This window comes from Hoplias malabaricus, chromosome 4 (assembly GCF_029633855.1).
Source record: "Hoplias malabaricus isolate fHopMal1 chromosome 4, fHopMal1.hap1, whole genome shotgun sequence".
In the NCBI taxonomy this organism is placed as follows: domain Eukaryota; kingdom Metazoa; phylum Chordata; class Actinopteri; order Characiformes; family Erythrinidae; genus Hoplias; species Hoplias malabaricus.
This window is the reverse complement of record NC_089803.1, coordinates 49,427,644-49,448,903: the sequence shown is the minus strand read 5'-3', so window position 1 is coordinate 49,448,903 and position 21,260 is coordinate 49,427,644. Positions and strand designations below refer to the sequence as shown.

Here is a 21,260-nt window from a genome sequence, read left to right as displayed (position 1 = left end):
CGCATACCAATCGGCATGTCAATCGGACAATCCTGTGAAGCGTAACAATTTTTTTGCTTTTACAGCGCCCCCTAGGCTTGCAGTTGCACAGCCAAGTACTTATGGCTTCCATCCCTTATAGGGATCAAGCATGTGAAGTATCGTAACATTCGGAGAAAGCGTTTGTGAGTTATAGCTGTATTTGTGTGATTTTTGGAACTCGAGCTCCACCCCTGTATTTGGGCGGAGTCTGGAAGCCGACCAGTGATGAAATTCCAACTTTTTTTGAATAATTATTAAAGTTCAGGTTCTTAGGATTCTGCTGATACCACAGATGTCCATATTGGGTACATTTCCAGAGACTAGTTCGCGCTCAAAAATTTGTGCAATTTTGCATATTATGCAAATTAGCTCAAAATCTAAGTAGGCGGAGCTTATGGGTTCTTGAGGCTTTTTTGTAGGGTCTGACCTGAGGAATCAGGGAAAAAAAGAAATTCGTCTCTACGCTACACGGGGTAGGAGATATAGAGAGCGACGCGTTCCGCGTCGCTATAGCGCCACCATCAGGCTGATCGGGCTGATTCTTTGCGCCTGAGTAGCGGGAGGGTTTACTACCAGTTGACCAAATGACAAGTCTGTAGGACCTACGGTTTGGGCTGCCCATCGCGTTTCATCGGAGAAAAAGAAGAAGAAGAAGAAGAAGAAGAGGAAACAGAGCAAAAACAATAGGGCTCCAGCACTTGCAGTGCTTGGACCCCTAAATATAGCCGCAAGCGACAATTCCCGGGGTCCAAGCTGGTATTCGCTGGTAGGAGAACAATGTGCTGTCCTGAGATAGTAGGGGCTTTTGGGGAAGTTTGTGTAGTGTTTGTAAGGTGTTCTATGCATATGAGCTGTCCTGAGATAGTAGGGGCTTTTGGGGAAGTTTGTGTAGTGTTTGTAAGGTGTTCTACGCATATGAGCTGTCCTGAGATAGTAGGGGCTTTTGGGGAAGTTTGTGTAGTGTTTGTAAGGTGTTCTATGCATATGAGCTGTCCTGAGATAGTAGGGGCTTTTGGGGAAGTTTGTGTAGTGTTTGTAAAGTGTTCTATGCATATGAGCTGTCCTGAGATAGTAGGGGCTTTTGGGGAGGTTTGTGTAGTGTTTGTAAGGTGTTCTATGCATATGAGCTGTCCTGAGATAATAGGGGCTTTTGGGGAAGTTTGTGTAGTGTTTGTAAGGTGTTCTATGCATATGAGCTGTCCTTAGATAGTAGGGGCTTTTGTGGAAGTTTGTGTAGTGTTTGTAAGGTGTTCTATGCATATGAGCTGTCCTGAGATAGTAGGGGCTCTTGGGGAGGTTTGTGTAGTGTTTGTAAGGTGTTCTATGCATATGAGCTGTCCTGAGACAATAGGGGCTTTTGGGGAAGTTTGTGTAGTGTTTGTAAGGTGTTCTATGCATATTAGCTGTCCTGGGATAATAGGGGCTTTTGGGGAAGTTTGTGTAGTGTTTATAAAGTGTTCCATGCTGTTCTGGCATCTCTTTGGAGGTGTAGCATGAGATGGAGGAGTAGTGGATGACAGAGACAGCATAGAGCACAGAAGTCACTCTGGAGTTGCACTCTGGTTTCTCACCCTAATGTTCAGGACCCCCAAACAGCAGATATGATGTGGAGTAGCTTGTACTCGAGTCAGTCATCAGTTGACAGAAGACACTCTCTGCTGGCAGTGTTTGGTTGTGGACTATTCTCTGTCCAGCAGTGTTGCTGAGGGATTTAAAATGCCAACACCTGAGTCATGCCTGCTGTATGGAGGTATGGGTGTCCAGACCATTGAAGAGCAGGTTGAAAGCGAGCAGTCTTTGCAGAGCAGGAGCGTAGCATATGACAGTTCCTGATACAGGAGCCACACTAAGATAGAATTTGTAGTGCTTTAAAATGTGATCCTTGGTGCTCTGGATTGTAAGAAGAAGGGGTAGTAGATGAGTGGGTGAATTTCTGTTCTGCAGGCAGGTGAACATGGGGCTTGGGTTACAGAGACAGCACAGAGCACAGAACTGACTCTGGAATTTCACCCTGGATTCTGACCCAATGTTCAGGACATCCACAAAATATATTTAATATGGGTGGTGGATAATTCTCAGCACTGCAGTGACACTGACATTGTGGTGCTATGTCAGTGTGAATTGTGCTCTTATGAGCGGATCAGACAGAACAGTGCTGCTGGATAATTTTAAAACCTGTGTCCACTCACTGTCTACACTGTTACACACACATACTCTGTTGGTCCACATTATAGATAAAAAAGGCAGAGACAGTAGGTCATACCAGTTGTTTATTGATAAGACAAATTTCCAGGGAGGAGTACGAAAAGCTCCATTTTCACATACCTGACTATTGTGGATAAACTATGCATTTTTTGACAATAGTTGGAATTGCAAAGTTGTAAGACACTATGCAGAGTATGCAATAAAGCAAACTGCTTGTCAATATGTTTATATTTCGCTGAGATATTCCATATTTTCCTGTAGAAAATTTGAAATGCGCCCCCTAGTGGCTATCGTAATGAAAATTGTTATGTGCTTAGGAAGTGCTGCCATGGACATACCATGCAAGTGTCATGATGATAGGACCTTGTTAAGGTCATGAAACAGCTGCTGAAATTTGATTGGTCGATGGCGGCCATGTTTTTTCGAATATGACATCATCGTCATAGAATCTAAGTCAGCTCATCACCCACTACACGCATACCAATCGGCATGTCAATCGGACAATCCTGTGAAGCGTAACAATTTTTTTGCTTTTACAGCGCCCCCTAGGCTTGCAGTTGCACAGCCAAGTACTTATGGCTTCCATCCCTTATAGGGATCAAGCATGTGAAGTATCGTAACATTCGGAGAAAGCGTTTGTGAGTTATAACTGTATTTGTGTGATTTTTGGAACTCGAGCTCCACCCCTGTATTTGGGCGGAGTCTGGAAGCCGACCAGTGATGAAATTCCAACTTTTTTTGAATAATTATTAAAGTTCAGGTTCTTAGGATTCTGCTGATACCACATATGTCCATATTGGGTACATTTCCAGAGACTAGTTCGCGCTCAAAAATGTGTGCAATTTTGCATATTATGCAAATTAGCTCAAAATCTAAGTAGGCGGAGCTTATGGGTTCTTGAGGCTTTTTTGTAGGGTCTGACCTGAGGAATCAGGGAAAAAAAGAATTTCGTCTCTACGCTACACGGGGCAGGAGATATAGGCAGCGACGCGTTCCGTGTCGCTATAGCGCCACCATCAGGCTGATCGGGCTGATTCTTTGCGCCTGAGTAGCGGGAGGGTTTACTACCAGTTGACCAAACGACAAGTCTGTAGGACCTACGGTTTGGGCTGCCCATCGCGTTTCATCGGAGAAAAAGAAGAAGAAGAAGAAGAAGAGGAAACAGAGCAAAAACAATAGGGCTCCAGCACTTGCAGTGCTTGGACCCCTAAAAAGCAGAAAAAACAGAACAAAAACAATAGGGCTCCAGCACTTGCAGTGCTTGGACCCCTAAAAAACAAAAAAAAAAGCAGAAAAAACAGAACAAAAACAATAGGGTTCCAGCACTTGCAGTGCTTGGACCCCTAATAACAAATTAAAATCAGAACAAACACAATAGGGTTTCAAGCACTTCGTGCTCGAACCCCTAATAACAAATTAAAATCAGAACAAACACAATAGGGTTTCAAGCACTTCGTGCTCGAACCCCTAATTAAAATCAGAACAAACACAATAGGGTTTCAAGCACTTCGTGCTCGAACCCCTAATAACAAATTAAAATCAGAACAAACACAATAGGGTTTCAAGCACTTCGTGCTCGAACCCCTAATAATAAGAAAAATCCTAACAATTACAATATGGTCCTACACTACGTGTTAGGACCATAATAATAATAATAAGAAAAATCTGAGCAATTACAATATGGTCCTACACTACGTGTTAGGACCATAACAAATTAAAATCAGAACAAACACAATAGGGTTTCAAGCACTTCGTGCTCGAACCCCTAATAAGGGCCCAACTTCCATAAGTGGCGTTTGTGCTTACAGCCCAACACCATGCAGGACGATTGGCATTTGCCAGAGAACACCAATATTGGCACATTTGCCAACAAATCACTTTTTTTAGTATACATACCAAATAGGTGAAAGTTTGTGAAGATGTTGGTTGTACAATAACTGGCAGAAGTACAGAGTAGAGTAGGTTTTTTTAGGGTTCAAGCAGAACCCTATTGTATTTGTTATGGTTTTTCTTATTATTCTTTTTCCCTTTTTCTCCTGTAAAAGTCATTGTGCGGAAGACACCGTAGGTCGTACAGACTCCCCACTTGGAGGGTAGATGTAGTTTGTGTGCATCTAGGAGTACAACAAAAATTACACTGATTGGCCTAATGGTGGCGCTATAGCGAAATGAAATGCGTTTAGGTTCATATCTCCTACACCGTGAGGCATAGAGACAAAATCTTAACAAAAAAACGGATTAGTCAAAATTTAATTTTTCCAAGGTTATTATTGCGCTAATTTGCATAATTTGCAAAACATACTTTTGCGAACTAGTCCGGGGATTTTTGTCCAATTCTCTTGAACTTGATGCCAAAATGTTTGCATGAGTCTGATGGTTAATAATTATCAAAAAAAAGTTGAAATTTCGATTCAATATGGCCGCCATATGCAAATGAACCTCTTCTGCTTATCGTATTTACTTACAAATTTAAAACATATTCATACTTTACTCAAATGTGTTCAAATTTCTTATGCTACTTCCAGATATGATTCTGAGGTAGCATGTCAAAGGAGGAGCCAATATAAGCTATAAGTTTATATCTCAGCATCTGCAAGGCAGGTCAGAACACCGTTTGGCATGCTGCTTCTGTGGGCAAGGCTATAATAAGAAAATTAAGGACAATTTGATTTGGGCAAAACTGTGATCGTCATCGACCAATCAGATGTCAGCAGTTGTTTGACAACCTTAACAAAGTCCAATCATCATGAGATTTGAATGGTATGTCCTTGGTGGCACTTCCTAAGTGTATAAAAAGTTTCATAACGATAGACACTAGGGGGCGCTATATCAAGAAAATAAGATATATCTCAGAGAAAATTAAGCATTAATATTAACACGCAGTTTACTTCTCCGTATGCTCTGCAGAGGGCCTCACAACGTTGTAGTTGCAAGTGTTGTCAAAAAATGCATCATATTTTCTAAATCGCCAGTTGTTTAAAATTGAATCTTTTCGAACTAGTCCGTGGAATTTCGCTCTATTCCCAAACAATTGACCTTGATAGAATCTGCAGAGTCTGTAGGTCAATAATTATCAAAAATAGTTCAACATTTGGACAAACTTGTTGTAATATATCAATTAATTGATGTGTGTGGAGCTTTAAACATTCTTTCAGCTGTAACTCAAACAAATTAAGCCCAGTCCAGAACAAATTTGACATACGTATGTATGGCCTTTCTCTGAAGAATCATGTACAATAGGACTCAAATCCACCAAAAGGGGGCGCTACAATTACACAATAACTGATTAAATGCACTTTTTTGTGTTATAGTGCCATCTAGGATTGCAGTGGCACCACAATTTAATTATGTCATCTGATCCTCATACTGATCAAGCATGTGCAGTTATGAAATTTTTGGTCAAGTGTTTTTGAGTTATAGGTGCATTTGTGATTTGTAGAATTCATGCTGGATCTCTATTATTGGGAGGGGCCTGTAAGCCACATAGTGATGAAAGTTCAACATTTTATTGATAATTATTATAGGTCAGGTCTTTAGGATTCGGCTGATACCACATATGTCCATGTTAGGAAAATATCCATAGAGTAGTACTCCCTTAAATAGTTCTGTAGGTGCATTTATACTATAACTGCTTAGCAACACTATGCTACAGTAGTTAAGATCCTTTTCACCTGCACACATCAATGGTCATACCATATGAATATTTATCATAATTAAAAATTATAAAGTCACCTATACCTCTTCAAGTGGCCATTTACCCTCAGTCAGTACATCAGAATAAAACAAACCATAACAAAAGGTATTTCATGATTAGTTATAATAGTCAGATTAGATACCACTATAATCTGAAGGGGAAGAGACACCTTACTTTTATCAGTATTAATCAGCATGAGAGCTGATTTTGAGAGATTGTATCCTGAAAGATATCCAAATTCGTCCAAGGTTTTTAGAATATTGGGGAGGGTTTGTTGAATATCTGTCATAAAAAATTACGTATCATCGGCAAAGAGTGAAAATGAATGTGAAGTTCTAGTTAAATGTGCGAGTGGTTCAATAGAAAAATTTAAATTTAACGGAGGGGATACCCTTGCTGTGTACCTCCTCCCACATATACCCGTGCTGAAGGATTTGCATACAGCATTCAAATCATATTAATAAATTTGCCCCCAAAATTAAATTCTTTCAAAAGACTCCAAAGATAGAGCCATTCAAGACATTCAACGCCTTTTTGGCATCTAAAAATAAAAAAGACAGTCAGGTGGTGGGATTTTATGGGTGGCACCCAGTATGTATAGAAGCCTTTAAATATTATCAGCAGTAAGACGTCCCCTGATAAAGCCTGCATGATCTGGGTTAATTATTTTTCCAGCTACTGTCTCAAGTCTACTGGCAAAAGCTTTACAGAATATCTTGGTGTCAGCCTTTATCAATGAAATTTGGTGGTGATTGGCACTTTCCAATGGTTCCTTACCAGGCTTAGGTAACAGTTATAATGTTGAAGCCTCTATGAAAATGTCTATGTTCAGCACCATAGTGTATTCTTTCTAACCAAACTGGTCCTATAACATCCCAAATTGCTAAATAATGTTTCACAGGTATACCATCTATACCCTGAATTCGACCTTTATTTGTAGCTTTGACTGCCGAAAGTAGCTCATCCATTGTAATAGGTGAAGCAAGAGTTTTGTCTTCCTCTACTGACAGTGTTAGAAACCTGCAACTAAATTTTTTTGAAGAAATACTGAAGAAACTACTGCCTTCCAGAAGCCAGCTGCCTTCTGGATAATACTTATGTCTTGAAGACCTATTTTTGATCTTCCTATAATTAAAGGTGGATATGATTAGGTTATGATCAGACAAATATCTAGGCAGAAATTCTATTGAATGTACAAAAGGCAGCAAAGCAGAAGACACAAGAATTTAATCTATTTGGGAAAAAATGTTTCTTATGGAAAAGGTGTAGTACTTAACAGATGGATTATGCGTCCTCCGTATGTCATGACCGGGCGAACTGACGGAGGCAGACACACTCTATAACACAGTGACTTATTTAAACAAAAGATAACATTACAGAGACAGACTTGGATACATTGGACAGGAAACTTGGATAAAGAAAGACCTAGACAGAGAGACTTGGACAGGATGACCTGGACAGAGAGCGAAACAGACTAAACCTAGACAGAGGGAAATAAACAGACAGAGCTGAAAAAGACTAACCTTGACAAAGATAGCTAAACAGAGATACTTAAACTAGAGAGACAGATACATACAGACATAGACTGGGATAAGACAAAAACAGACTTGAGACGAGAAATACAAACAGACAAACCAAACGGGCACACAAAGCACAAGGAAGGAACAGACAAACCAGACTGACATACAAAGGGAAGCAAATTGAAGCGAGGAACAGACAAGACAAACCGACAAGTGAAAGTGGAATGTCCAACAAACACAAAGGAACTTAAATATACAACAACAGACAAGGGACACCTTATCTGTATACAGATGACAGTCACTTAATTTTAGCAACTGCATTGTAACTGAGGGATATTCGAATATTGTTAGGGCATATAGGCTAATGAATGCCACCTTTTTAACCTTGAATGGATAAACAGCAAAAAGCTAAACAGCCATTATTGTCAGAGCCTTTTCGATTGGTACATTAATACTACGTCTCAATAATATAATAATCCCTTTGGTTCGTGTACCATCAGCTGATTCAGCAACTGGTTTATGGCAGCAGTCTTGAACCCTGGAGATGTTATTAGGTTCAAGATGTGTTTCTTGCCATAATGCAATGTCCGTTCTCATTCTGTGTAATAAATCCAGAATGTTTGAACATTTGTAGGGAGAAATAAGTCCTCTATCTTTGATCAATACAATATTTAAATTTTCTAACTTGTCTGCTAACTTTTGCCTGCATGTGCTGTTGTAAGTTGGTGGTAGAGTCTTGATTTAACCCCTTCCCATCTTCCCTTCCCTTCCTAACCCCTTTACCCCTCTCTAACCCTCCAGATGAGAGGGAAAAAGAATAAAACCAACCCCTAGGAACACGTAGACAGGTGTATCAAGAACACAACTGTCAGTCGCATGTGCATAATAACGCTTGGGTATGTTAGAAATCAATTTGGTTTACATGCTACATGTACTTATAGGCAATTATTAGCTCATCTTTATACTGTAGTCAACTAAGCCATTAGAACAAACTGGCCCCAACATCGCACAAGATCCAGAGTTAGTTGAAAAGAGCAAAGGAATGTGTGACGAACGGAACTATTCTACATTGCAGAATGATGATTTAAAAAATTATTTTTCACGGTCTTCTTTATCTTAAAATCTAATAATAAATGACGATAACGAACTGTGGTACAATCGCCAGAATAAGTCCAGTTGTGTCTGATTATTAGTCCAAATATTTATGCAATAATAAAGGTTCCTAATATAATGTGAGATGTTGGCACTGGTGTACTGATCTTCGGCACTCTGCCTGCGGCCTCATGCCTACGCGTGCCAATATCTCATGTTATAGCACTCCCTCTCATGTATTAATGGCATTTTGTTTTTAGGTTGTGTAATGGATGTAGATATATGGGTCTTATTTATATATAAGGTGAAGTACCCTGCCACACAGACATCTTCTAGTATCTGTCCCTCCATCACAGACTGGTAACTGAAGTTCTTTTCATTGCTATCTCTCAGAGACTGAGTTCCTTATACCCTTAAGCTGGGTCGGAGAGTTATTATTTCTGTGGGTTTAATATATCACTGTTACAGTGAATAAAAAGTGCTCTGTATTCTGTAATTGTGTTCCAGGCTGAAGAGTGGAACAGTTCTTAATAATTTCAGACGTGGAAATCTGAGTCCTTTGCAGGGGACTTATGTTTGGTTTTTTTTGAGAGTAAGGCGCTGACTGTAGTTATGACATACATAGTATTGTGGCTGAAACCTTACGATTTTTATTTAAAATTTTATTATTTTTATTTTATTATTATTATTATTAGCTAACTGTAAACATAAAAATAAAATCTGAACAAGAAAAGAGAAGCACTAATTTGAATAAAATATTTAATTTGTTTCAACTTTAAGTACTGTCCTGGCCAGTTACTTATTTGCCTAGGAGTAAGGGCGTGTCACCTGTTTGTTAGGTCTGGGGGGTGGGTCTAAAGCTGCTACATTAATAAAGGCTCAGCTTAGATTCATACTTCATGTTGCTCCCGTGACACTCACACATCCTGAAGCCCACTTCATCACACCTTGAGCATTCACTCTGGTTGTCTACTGCAACAACACAGGCATAAACCTACTTGCTACGGCGAATATTGAGACCAAAAGAAGAAATTAGCTCATATTTGAAATGCTAATTTTCTTTCTTCTGATAGTAATTAAATGTGAACAATAGAGATGTCACTAGAGAACCAAAGTCAGATCCAAACAAGCATTTTCTTATTAAGCCATAGCTTCCCTTAAGCCTCCTCCCCAGTATCCTGTTTCCATCCCGTCTTGTTTTCAGTTTAGCTCAGAGCTGGAAATCAGAGTGACCAAAAGTTTGCTCATAATATTCACAATAAATTAATTTCTGTATCTGCTAATGTTCACACATGAAAGCAGACATGGGACAATATAATATAACATACAATAATAATAATAATAATAATTGTCATATTTATAGAGTGCTTTTTTGTAAAACAAATCACAGAGGTTCGCAAAACACCAAAATACAAAAAATGAAGTGACATGGGGTACAAACATGCAATATAGCATCTCCTTAAAATTTGCAGTTCCATGTTAAATGGTGCTGTAAATTTTAGTGTATTAATACTGACAAAGGTTAAAAAAAAAAGTTTCAGGTATAATTTATAGCATCTTTTAAGGTGGAATGAGATATCCAAATAGGAAAGCAACTTTAGCCTTGTGTCTAACGAAGCTGCCTTTAGCACCTTATTTGCCAGCTCATTTTTTCCCCCATTGAACGACAAAATGGCAATGCAGTTACGCTGTTTTAACTCTAAGAAATACGCAAATATATAAAATGCTTTGTAAGCACCCTGAATAGAAAAACAACACATAGCAACTGTATCAGGAGCACAACTTAAGGAGGAATGGGACATCAGAATAAGAAGCAAACTTAGTCTGCCAGCTTGCCACACAGCAGCAGAAGGGTACAGACAATGAGATCCAGTGAATTCAGGCTGTCCCAGTCCACATCTTGCCAAACATCAGCACTTAGCTGACCAGCAGAACTCTTTAAAAAGAAGAAATGTGAATTCAGAATCCTGTTGGAGGCTTTCAGCAGTATGTGGTGTTCTCTCTGTGTTAGGGTGTCTTGGTAGAGGAATATGTGGACAGTTACTTTCTCTTCAAATTTTGCATACTGAAAGCTTTGTGCATGGTCACTGCCTTGTCTCTTGGAGATGACAAAACAAATGTGAGGAGGGCCAAAAATTTCCACAGTGTGGCACTAACATCTGAGAGTGAATGCAAGAGGCTTAGTGTGTTCAGGATCCCTTTACATCACTGTATCTTATATCTTATAATGTTTGATAGTCCACATTGTTTACAAAAGATTTACCATCGGATTTAATCAGTTTCCTGAATTGAGCTGCATTGCTGTAGTTCCACTGCTTCTCCTCTCAATGCTACGGGTCCTTATACCTGGCTAGCTTACATTTAGCACTAGGTTTTGTGATATTTGGCTCATGTGCAGCTGCTTCAGAGAATGGTGAATGCACTGTTTTAATCATTTTTGCTGTTTATTACATTATATTTTGGTATTTTTTACAGAAGACTTCATAAAGAATTTTCAGATGAATGTTGAATTGAAAGGTGTAATGCAGGATGCCAGCATTATGCACATCAGTGATAATGTGCACCAGAAATCACGTTTTCTGCATTGTACACTGGTAAGTTTTTCAGTTATTTATTAAAACACGTATACTGTTTTTAACACCTTCAATCCTTCAGTACTGAGGTCATATTACCTATTATGTTCTGTTGCTAAACATAATTATTATACTAAGGGGTTATGCAGAAATCTGTCACATGCATTTCAATACTGATGGTTCTTATTCCACTTAGCCCCAGCACTTTTGTGATGAGTTCATCGTTGTTCACCTGGGCTACCTGAACTACACACAATATCAGGTTAATGTCAGTCTGAAAGGTGTAGAGGAAAAATCTCAAAACATCCAAAATGTCACATTTGTGGTGAGATATTATTGCTATCAAAGTTTAATCAATTTTTTTGTGTCAAAATGTTTTTACTCTAACCATTATAAGCCTGACTCTTCCTCCAGTTTGTGCTCTTAAACCTACTTTTATTTTTAACAGATCAAGACATACAACCCCAAATTCTCCCAAGTGGAGATTTGGATTCGTTTTGTGTTTGTTGTTTTGACCTTCATAGTGACGGTAAGCTTTTATGCCACTGAGATACCCTCTAAATTATTTTGAATCAGTTAAATATATAGTTTGTTTTAATTTATATGTTGCTGCAAATTTGTGTATGATTGGTTTTCCTTTTTAATTACTGGGAAATGGTAGATAGTGAGGTGTATCATAATGCATGTTTTTGTAGTGTATGTTTGCTCATTCACTGAGGAAATTCTCGATGAGGGACTGGGGAATAGAGCAGAAGTGGATGTCAATACTTTTGCCTTTACTTTTGTTGTACAATGGTGAGTATCACATCTTTGTATTATTTTCATGTGAAGTGCCTGATGAAACTGACACAATCAAAGTAATTAATGGATGCCTTAAAGAATAATGGCAGAAATACCACAAGCAGAATAAAACCCAAACACCATATGTAGTGTTGCGTTGCCTTTACAGTTGTTTGATATAATTGAAGAGTTGGCTGTAGCAGTTGAATTCTTGACACTACAAATTAAGAGTTTGATTATGAGCTATTGAGTTGGATCATCTGTGTTGGAACTGGAATACCTGAAACTTTCCAGGGCAGTAGATGCTCATCACTGAAGCAGAAAACCACAGGGATATGGTACATGAAAGAGTGATGTTACTCCATTCCAACCAAAAATGAGGTCGAACTAACAACACTGTGTAGAAATAAACAATAAGCAGCACATTTTTTGACTAAAACAATTTCCTTAAGTCCCATGAGTTTATTCCATGATAAATTGAAATGATTTTAATAAAAGTACATGATTATGTCATCTTATATTATTGGCCTAATAAACTGCAAAACTACTTTTATGCAGTTGGTCTGGATACAAGTGAGTCTGTTCAACATTGGGCCAAATATTAATCTTTTGATGTTAAAACTATTTTAGATTCATTATTTGATATAATTTTATTAAGATATGAGATTACAATTTTGTAAAAGATAAGACTTACCAATATCAATAATTTTAAAAACAGGTTAGTGAACTAAATACAAAAATATTTTATTATTTTGTATTTTATGCTCTCTCTTATTCCGTTTTAGACTTTTTTTTTTCCAGTTACGCATTAGTTAGTCTTGCTTTCATTTTAAAAAAAGTTTTGAGTTTTTACCCTGTTTTTGTTTTGTTTGTTTTGTTAGTTGGCCATTTGATGCTGGAGATAAGCACCACTTACTGTGGCCTGCTGAGTCCCATGACCACTTTAACAAAACATGTAGATACATTCCCAGAAATTACATACAATTGGAAAACACTGCATATTAGGTGTGATCACACTGTGAGAGCTCTGTGCGTGTGTGTGTGTAAGAGACAAATATAACTGACCTACTGATACTTGTAGAGATTCTATGGAGCTAAATCAGTGACATACGTATATGAATGTGAATTTTGAATATTTTAGTTGTGTGTCTAAATATTCTATATTTGAATTATTTTTGTATGGCACTTGATAAACTTGAAATTTTGAGGTGGTGAAATATTCATATTATAAAAATTCACATAAAAATATTCAGATTACAAAAATTAATTCAGATTAAAAAATGGATCCATAAATTCAAGTGGAAAAAAATGGGATTGCAAAAATATGAATCTAGGCTAGAGGTCAACCAGAAGGCTTCCCAGGAAAAAGTAAACTTCCATAGAGAGATTGATCTCAGTGTTTAACTGGATAAATACTGACTAAACCTCTGACAAATTTTCACAGCGTCTCTGTTTAACTTTACACCAAAACAGGGAAAATCTGTGGATAATTTATTTATTTATTTATTTTAGTCTCACTAATTTTAGATAAAGCGACTGGACCTCCATTACACACACATCTGTGTTATAATCAGACATTTACAGAAATGAAAGTAGTTCTACATAAATGACGGGTTCCTTGCTACGCCTTGTACCATGTTATTCTTGTTAACAAATAATTAAAGGTATTTGCATTTAGTAACTTTAAATATATCACCATTTTAATTAAATGTATTCATTATCTGACAGTTCTCGCATGTAAATGAGTGTCATTTCTGTACAGTGATTGTATTCAGAATGGCATTTTACATACTACTCGCATACTGAATTTGGCAAAAGGTAGTATGTAGTATGCAGTATGTGACCAAACAGAAATTTTGCAGTACAGTAAAAGTACCCAGATGGTGTACTATTCCGCTCAGATTTTGCAGTGTACAGCTGAGCCGTCTTCATCGTGTATTGCATCCCATTATGCACTGTGGGCTCACCAGCTCAGCCTGCTTCAATGAAAAAGCATGGGGGCTAAGACTGCGGAGGAGAAATCTGCTTCCAAATTTAAATGTGAATATACTGGGGATTGTTGTGGGCTATGTTGGCATCGAAATGATGATTAGTGTTAAAATATACAGATATGGGGTTTAATATTAAATTAATTCTGCAGATGTCGTCCAATTTTAAAGAGAAATAGCCAAGGGTACCCAAACACTTTGCTAAGTGCCATTCAAATGAACAGACAGAGGTTAGTAGAAGATAAGTTAACTCTAAACAGTACATACTGGTTTGCTTTGCCAGGGCTGATCAGAGCCGTCTCTGGGGCTGATAAGGACACTAAATTGATTGAGTGGTAGTTTACATTTGTAACATGCCTTTATTTAACTGAACAAATTAGTAACAAGGCTGACATGACATGGGCATAACACAATGTGTACTGAGCAGGTAGGTGTTTGCATCTGTTGTCAAGCAGTCTAGTGCCATAAGGCAATACCTTGTTGTTAAGTTGTAGTACACAGTAGCAGCTCACAGTGCACTTTTACTTAAATCTATATATGACATCTACCTCCTTTTAATGTTACTCCCCCATACCAAAAGTGCACTCAAACAGTAACAGATTGACACAATTCCTGTTAATTAGTATAACTCATGTCCACATTGGATTATTATTCAAATGTAGACTATGTAACTTGCATTGCTAACATTTGGAACAGATCTTGTAAACATATATGTACAACCCACAAAATAAGGTTATCTTGCAATAAACAAAATGCAAAACTAAGTATCTCAAGTACAGTATATTAACTCATAAAGTCTTTCTTTAGCCCCACCTCCCCAAAGGCCATATAATGTACGGCATAGAGACTAAAGGTCCAGTTTCATAACTGGTTTGCACACACGACCAGATCTGGTAAAAAACTTGCACTGGTGACTCCACAGATGTGTGCGTAACAACCTGACTAGAGCTAGAGGTGGAGGTCTCATGAGTGAGGGTACTAGCGGACTGGGATGGTCCAACCGCAGTACACTCATCAGGTGAAGGAATGGAAGAAGTGGCAGGCTGTGAGAAATTCTCCCAACGAAGATGGTGAGAACACTGAACAGAGTCCAGAACACTGCTCCCTGCAGTGTGTCAACTGTTATGGCACTTGTCTAAGTACCACCAGGTAGGAAGACCGAATTGTGGTTCCAAAATGTTTCTCAGGCCAGAGGAGAAACTAGAGAAATAAAGACACAGAGTAAAGTATTCACTCCAGTCTGTAGTTAATTTAGACATTCACAGCAGTATTTATAGGGCGTGTGTCACGTAAACTTTTCCTGTTACCATTACATCATGTCTCGGATTTTCCCAGGTCCCAGATGTTATGGACTATTAGGCCATATATCTTTCTTTTACCATTTACACTCTCACATCTCCATAGTCAGCATTAGGTCTTGCAGAGAGTCATTTTGGATTAACCAAAGTATTAGTTTGCATTTACTTACTACATTGTTAGTTTGCATTTTTCCATCACACGGACGAGGTAAGATCTTGGGTTAACACATTCCTTGGTAACAATTGCAGGTGTCACCCAAGTCTTTCCTGATCCAGCTTGGTGACAACTGTGCCACTTGGTCGTTGTGGAGGAAGTAGTCTGGCCTTGTGGCAGCGATTGTAGTAGAAAGCCTGTTTGGCCTTTTCAGTGGCATTCTTTTGCATAACAGATTATGTTGGGCCATTTAGGCAGAAGATTTCTTTCCAGGGTAGGGAGAATTATTCTAATCTTTCTCTCCATGAGGAGTTCAGCTGGACTGACTCCTGTTGTAGCACAGGACGTTGATTAATGATACATAAGAGCTAGGAGAGGATCTTCCTGTTTAAGGATTTTTTGGCAGTATGCACTGCTCTCGCTCTGTAACCATTTACCTGAGGATGGTGAGGACTTAAGGTTAGATGTTTAAAGTCAATTTGTTGTGCTAGTTCTTTGAATTCAGCACTGGAAAACGGAGGTCCATTGTCACTCAACACCTCATCAGGGATCCCAAATCTAGCAAAGGTTGCTTTCAGTTGCTGAATAACCTGAGAACTGGTTGTCAAAGGCAAGTGCAATATCTCTAGGAAATGGGTGTAGTTGTCCAATACTATGCGGTAGTTATTCTTCTTGTATTCACACAGGTCAAGTGCAATACGTTTCCAGGGTTGACCAGGGAGAGGTGTTGAGACGAGTGGCTCTTTTTGCTGTGTCCGTTTTAGCTCTTGTCAAGTGTGACATTGCATTACAGTCTCTGAGCTCAGCAGAGAGCCCTGGCCACCAAACAGAGAAGTTTGCCTGGTCTCTGCACTTTGTTCTTGGTGTTCCTCATGTATTTTCTAGAGAATCTCTACTCTTTGTGATTTTGGAATGACACTCCTGTTTCCTCATATGACTAGGCCATTTGTCTCTGACAGTTCATTTTTCACTTTCACATATGCTCTGGCATCCACTGTCTCTGTATTCCGTCCATTCATTTCTGATGTACTTTATGACAGTTTGTAATTCACAATCTGTGGTGGCTGGTTTGATACTGTCCATTCGGCTAGGAGAGTCTGGGCTGCTTTGCATTACAGTAGATTTATAACACTCCACCTTGCTATGTGTGTCAGTCTGTTCTTTAGTATGAGTCTGTGGACTACATGACAAGGCATCAGCTACGACGAGGGTTTTACCTGGCGCTTAGCCTCTGGGCCGTACTAGGAGATGCTGGCACCTCAAGGGAACATTGTCTAAGCTCCGGCTGTTAACGACACTAGCAGTCTGTGAACAGTCTCCAGTCTGAACTTATCTAATCCACACATGTAGTTATTAAACTTCTCACAAGCCCATACACTCACCAGAAACACTTTCTCTATCTGGGTGTATCTTGTCTCGGCCTCAGTGAGACGACTGGAACTGTAGGCGAATGGTTTCCACTGTTCTCCGTGGAGTTGGAGTAACGCAGCTTCCAGACTGCTGGCGTCGGCAGACACCGTAGTTGGTGTTGCAATGTCAAAAAAGCTGAGAACTGGTGCTGCTGTTAGCCTTCTTTTAATGTTCTCAAAGGTTTGTCTGTTGGGAGTGGCCCCAGGTCCATACATTTTTAGTCTTGAGCAGTTCGTTGAAAGGTTGACCAACAGTGGTAAGGTTAGGGATGAATTTGCCATGTTAATTGACTATGCTTAGGGGTCTTTATACAAATCGGATTCCAAAAAAGTTGGGACACTAAACAAATTGTGAATAAAAACTGAATGCAATGATGTGGAGGTGCCAAAATCTAATATTATATTCAGAATAGAACACAAATCACAGATCAAAAGTTTAAACTGAGAGAATATATCATTGTAAGGAAAAAATATATGTTGTTTCAAAATTTCATGGCGTCAACAAATCCCCAAAAAGTTGGGACGAGGCCATTTTTTACCACTGTGTGGCATCCCCCCTTCTTCTTACAACACTCAACAGACGTCTGGGGACAAAGGAGACCAGTTTCTCAATTTTAGAAATACGAATGCTCTCCCATGCATGTCTAATACAGGCCTCTAACTGCTCAATCGTCTTGGGCCCACTTTGTCGCACCTTCCTCTTTATGATGCGCCAAATGTTCTCTATAGGTGAAAGATCTGGACTGCAGGCTGCCATTTCAGTGCCTGGATCCTTCTCCTACGTAGCCAGGATGTTGTGATTGCTGCAGAATGTGGTCTGGCATTATCTTGTTGAAAAATTCAGGGTCTTCCCTGAAAGAGATGACGTCTAGATGGGAGCATATGTTGTTCTAGACCCTGAACATAGTTCTCTGCATTAATGGTGCCTTTCCAGACATGCAATCTGCCCATGCCACAAGCACTCATGCAACCCCATACCATCAGTGATGCAGGCTTCTGAACGGAGCGTTGATAACAACTTGGGTTATCCTTGTCCTATCTAGTCCGGATGACATGGCGTCCCAGTGTTCCATAAAGAACTTCAAATCGTGACTCATCTGACCACAGAACAGTCTTCCATTTTGCCACACTCCATCTTAAAAGACCCCTGGCCCAGTGCAAATGTCTGAGCTAGTGGAGCTTGCTTAGAAATGGCTTCCTCTTTGCACTATAGAGTTTCAGCTGGCAACGGCAGATGGCACGGTGGATTGTGTTCACTGACAATGCTTTCTGGAAGTATTCCTGAGCCCATTCTGTTATTTCCTTGACAGTGGCATTCCTGTTTGAGGTGCAGTGACATTTAAGGGCCCGGAGATCACGAGAATCCAGTAGAGTTTTACGGCCTTGACCCTTACGCACAGCAATTGTTCCTGATTCTCTGAATCTTTTGATGATGTTATGCACGGTTGATGATGATAACTTAAAAGTCTTTGCTATTTTACGCTGGGTGACATCATTCTGGTATTGCTGCAGTATCTTTCTGCGCAACAATTCTGAAATTGGTGATCCTCTTACCATCTTGGCTTCAGAGAGACAATGACATTCTGAGAAGCTCTTTTTATACCCAATCATGTTGTCAATTGACCTAATTAGTGTTAATTGGTCTTCCAGCTGTTCGTTATATGCTCAACTTCCTTTTTCCAGCCACTTATTGCTACTTGTCCCAACATTTTTGGGATTTGTTGACACTGTGAAATTTTGAATCAACATATTTTTCCTTTAAAATGTTACATTTACTCAGAATAAACTTTTGATCTGTCATCTATGTTCTATTACGAATAAAATATTGACATTTGCCATCTCCACATCATTGCATTCAGTTTTTATTCACAATTTGTTTAGTGTCCCAACTTTTTTGGAATCCGGTTTGTAGCTTAGATGGTCTTGCAGTCACGTTCTGACACTGAGAAAGGCACAAAGGTGAATGAGGAACAAACTTCTTAAATGAAAAGGAAATCAGCTAGAGCAAACAAACAAAATCATGTCTGAAATCGTGATGTTTACTGTGGAATATTTATTTGCTAGACACCTATACAGAGCCTGCAGTGCACTTTTGGTTTAATTCCTAGTGCGTTTTCAAAACATCAAAAAATCCAAATGTCATATTTAAAGTATAATGCAACTGACTATTAAAATCCTAATTAGACCAGTTTTATAGTGTTCTTTTTCTGTGAATGTAACCTTCATTAATTCAGTCAATTATGAAAACATAATAAATGTCAATCACTTATTTTTTTTTTTTATACCTGCTTTAGATCCATTCTTCCCATTGTCATTTCTGACAAATAGCTGGTTTCCTGGAACACTGGACGCTTTTTTCCAGGCCCTATTTTTGTGTGCCCTTCTGCTGTTTTGGCTCTGTGTATACCATGGCATCATCATACAGGTGTGTATATTTTATTTTTCTTTTTATTGATGGAATCATGTCAATGCTATCATGATGGGCACGTCACTATCATTACCCTGATATATGTTTTCATTGGGTTTTGCATGAGTAATGATGTAAAGTACACATGCCTGACATGTTAAAAGCTACAGTTTTTTTGCGCTTTATGCCACTGGAAGCATATATTGACACTGTGTTCTGTGTCACAGTGTACAGAAAGCTATCCCAGTAGCCTAATGCTATAACTTTCTGTACGCCATGAAACTAAACAGAGATTGCCAATATATCCATTGGAATAAAGCAAAAAAGATGTAGCTTTTAAAATTTCAGCCATGCATACTTTACATCATTTTGCAGTGATGCCCTAACACAGAGGGTGAAACATGAGATATGTTTGAGCACTTCTAGCACTGAGTAGATTGCAGAGTGGATCTGTCCAATGCAGACTGGACAAATGCACATTTCCACGTATTTGTAAACTGCATAAAGCACACCCAGTTTTGCCAAAGCCCAGCCAATGGTCAATTTCTGGCTAAGGGTTTGGGAACCCCTGACTTAACATATGTTATAACAGGTGTGTCAGAACTGAGAATAAAGTTATAATAATAATTATATGCACTTTACGGAGCAGAGGTTTTGAATTTGGACCTTGTATCCAGGTTCCAGACCAGAAGTTTAAAATGGTCAGCTGTTATGAAATTTCAGCTGCAACTGCTAATGTACTTGACTGGCTGGGTACTCTTGCTCCTTTCCTCCTGCTCCTCTTTTACCCCAGAAGAATGCAGAAGCAACCAGGAAAAGGGCAAGAGCAGGAGGCATGGAGAGAAAAAGCATAGCAAGATGGCATCACAAAATCAGTTTCTGGGTCACAGGAAGCACCCATAGTATCATAATAGCCAGCCATTGTAAAACCCCAACCTGGGTCATGGCTCCAAGGTCTGGATTCGAGCAACACTGCCAGAAAAAAAACACTTAACATTTTTTGTTCAGCATTTGTGCAAAATTGTACATTGTTTGATATGTAAAGTTTCTGTTTTACCCATAGGGAGAGAGGACGTTTTTGAAATTCTACTTGCCTAAACTTGTGATTGTGGGGCTGCTGTGGACCTCTGCTATCACCCTGGGCATATGGCAACTGTAAGAGTGATTATATAAATAGAGTGCTTTCTGAATGTATTGACACCCATGTTAAATAAAAACAAAATGGGCTGTTTATCTTAGACTTTATCTTTTAGTTAAATATTAACGGATAACATTTATTTGAAGTATCATGATTGAAAGAAAACACCTAAGTTTATACTTCAAGTTTTTTGTTCTTATATTTTCTTCAAACCAGTGTGCCACATTAGTTGGCACACTTTCATTTAAAACCTTCATACAAAACTTAATGAAGTACATATAATTTTTTGTCTCACCCCATTTTTTTTTTTTTACTGTTCCTTACCTAAATCTCATTTTTCACATTTTTTTCACATTTACACACTCCCCATTTTGGGAAAAGCTTTTTTTTTCTTAATATATAAACAGAAGTACAGAATGCTTACAACACATTAATAATAATTTTTTAAAAAGTGGGGAAAGGGACATGTTTTTCACTGTATATACACCAATCAGCCATATTATGACACATTTTTGTTGCTACACTCGTTGCTACACTGAACATACAGAAGCACATGTGGTTTCACAATTACAAACTGTATTCCATCTGTTGCTCTGCATGCTTTGTTTGCCTCTTTTCACTTTCTTCAAAGGGTCAGAACCCACACAGCTTTGCACCAATAGGTGGCAGTAAAGCATAATGATTCACGAACAGAGAAAAAAACCCAATACACAAACTGAATGTGTTAACATGGAAAATATATACATATTAACACATTCAAAATGCATTAACATGCACATATCTATTGAAAGCCTTTGGTCTCAAATCATGTTGGATTCTCCGTGTTAACACATAGAGTATAATTTTGTGATATGTGCATGTTAATGAGTTTTAAACGTGTTAAATTTTTTTTTTTTTTAATTTGTGGATTTGGGTTTTTTCGTTGTTGGGAATCACAATGTTCATGAATTATTAGGCTTTTTCTTTAGGAAGTTGTTTTAT

At 38.6% G+C, this 21,260-nt stretch overlaps 1 protein-coding gene across 2 annotated transcripts in view; it reads left to right on the top strand.

Annotated features, from left to right (window-relative positions):
• The window catches only part of tmem181 (transmembrane protein 181), a 63,586-nt gene that overhangs the window by 30,121 nt on the left and 12,205 nt on the right, over positions 1-21,260 (top strand). The window contains exons 5-10 of one of the 2 annotated variants that reach the window (XM_066667577.1): positions 11,011-11,126; positions 11,302-11,430; positions 11,554-11,634; positions 11,801-11,900; positions 19,029-19,159; positions 20,205-20,296. In XM_066667577.1, the coding sequence (XP_066523674.1) occupies positions 11,011-11,126; positions 11,302-11,430; positions 11,554-11,634; positions 11,801-11,900; positions 19,029-19,159; positions 20,205-20,296 (649 nt within the window). Of the gene's footprint in view, positions 1-11,007; positions 11,127-11,301; positions 11,431-11,553; positions 11,635-11,800; positions 11,901-19,028; positions 19,160-20,204; positions 20,297-21,260 lie in introns of both variants that reach the window. The other variant, XM_066667576.1, reaches the window with a different exon arrangement.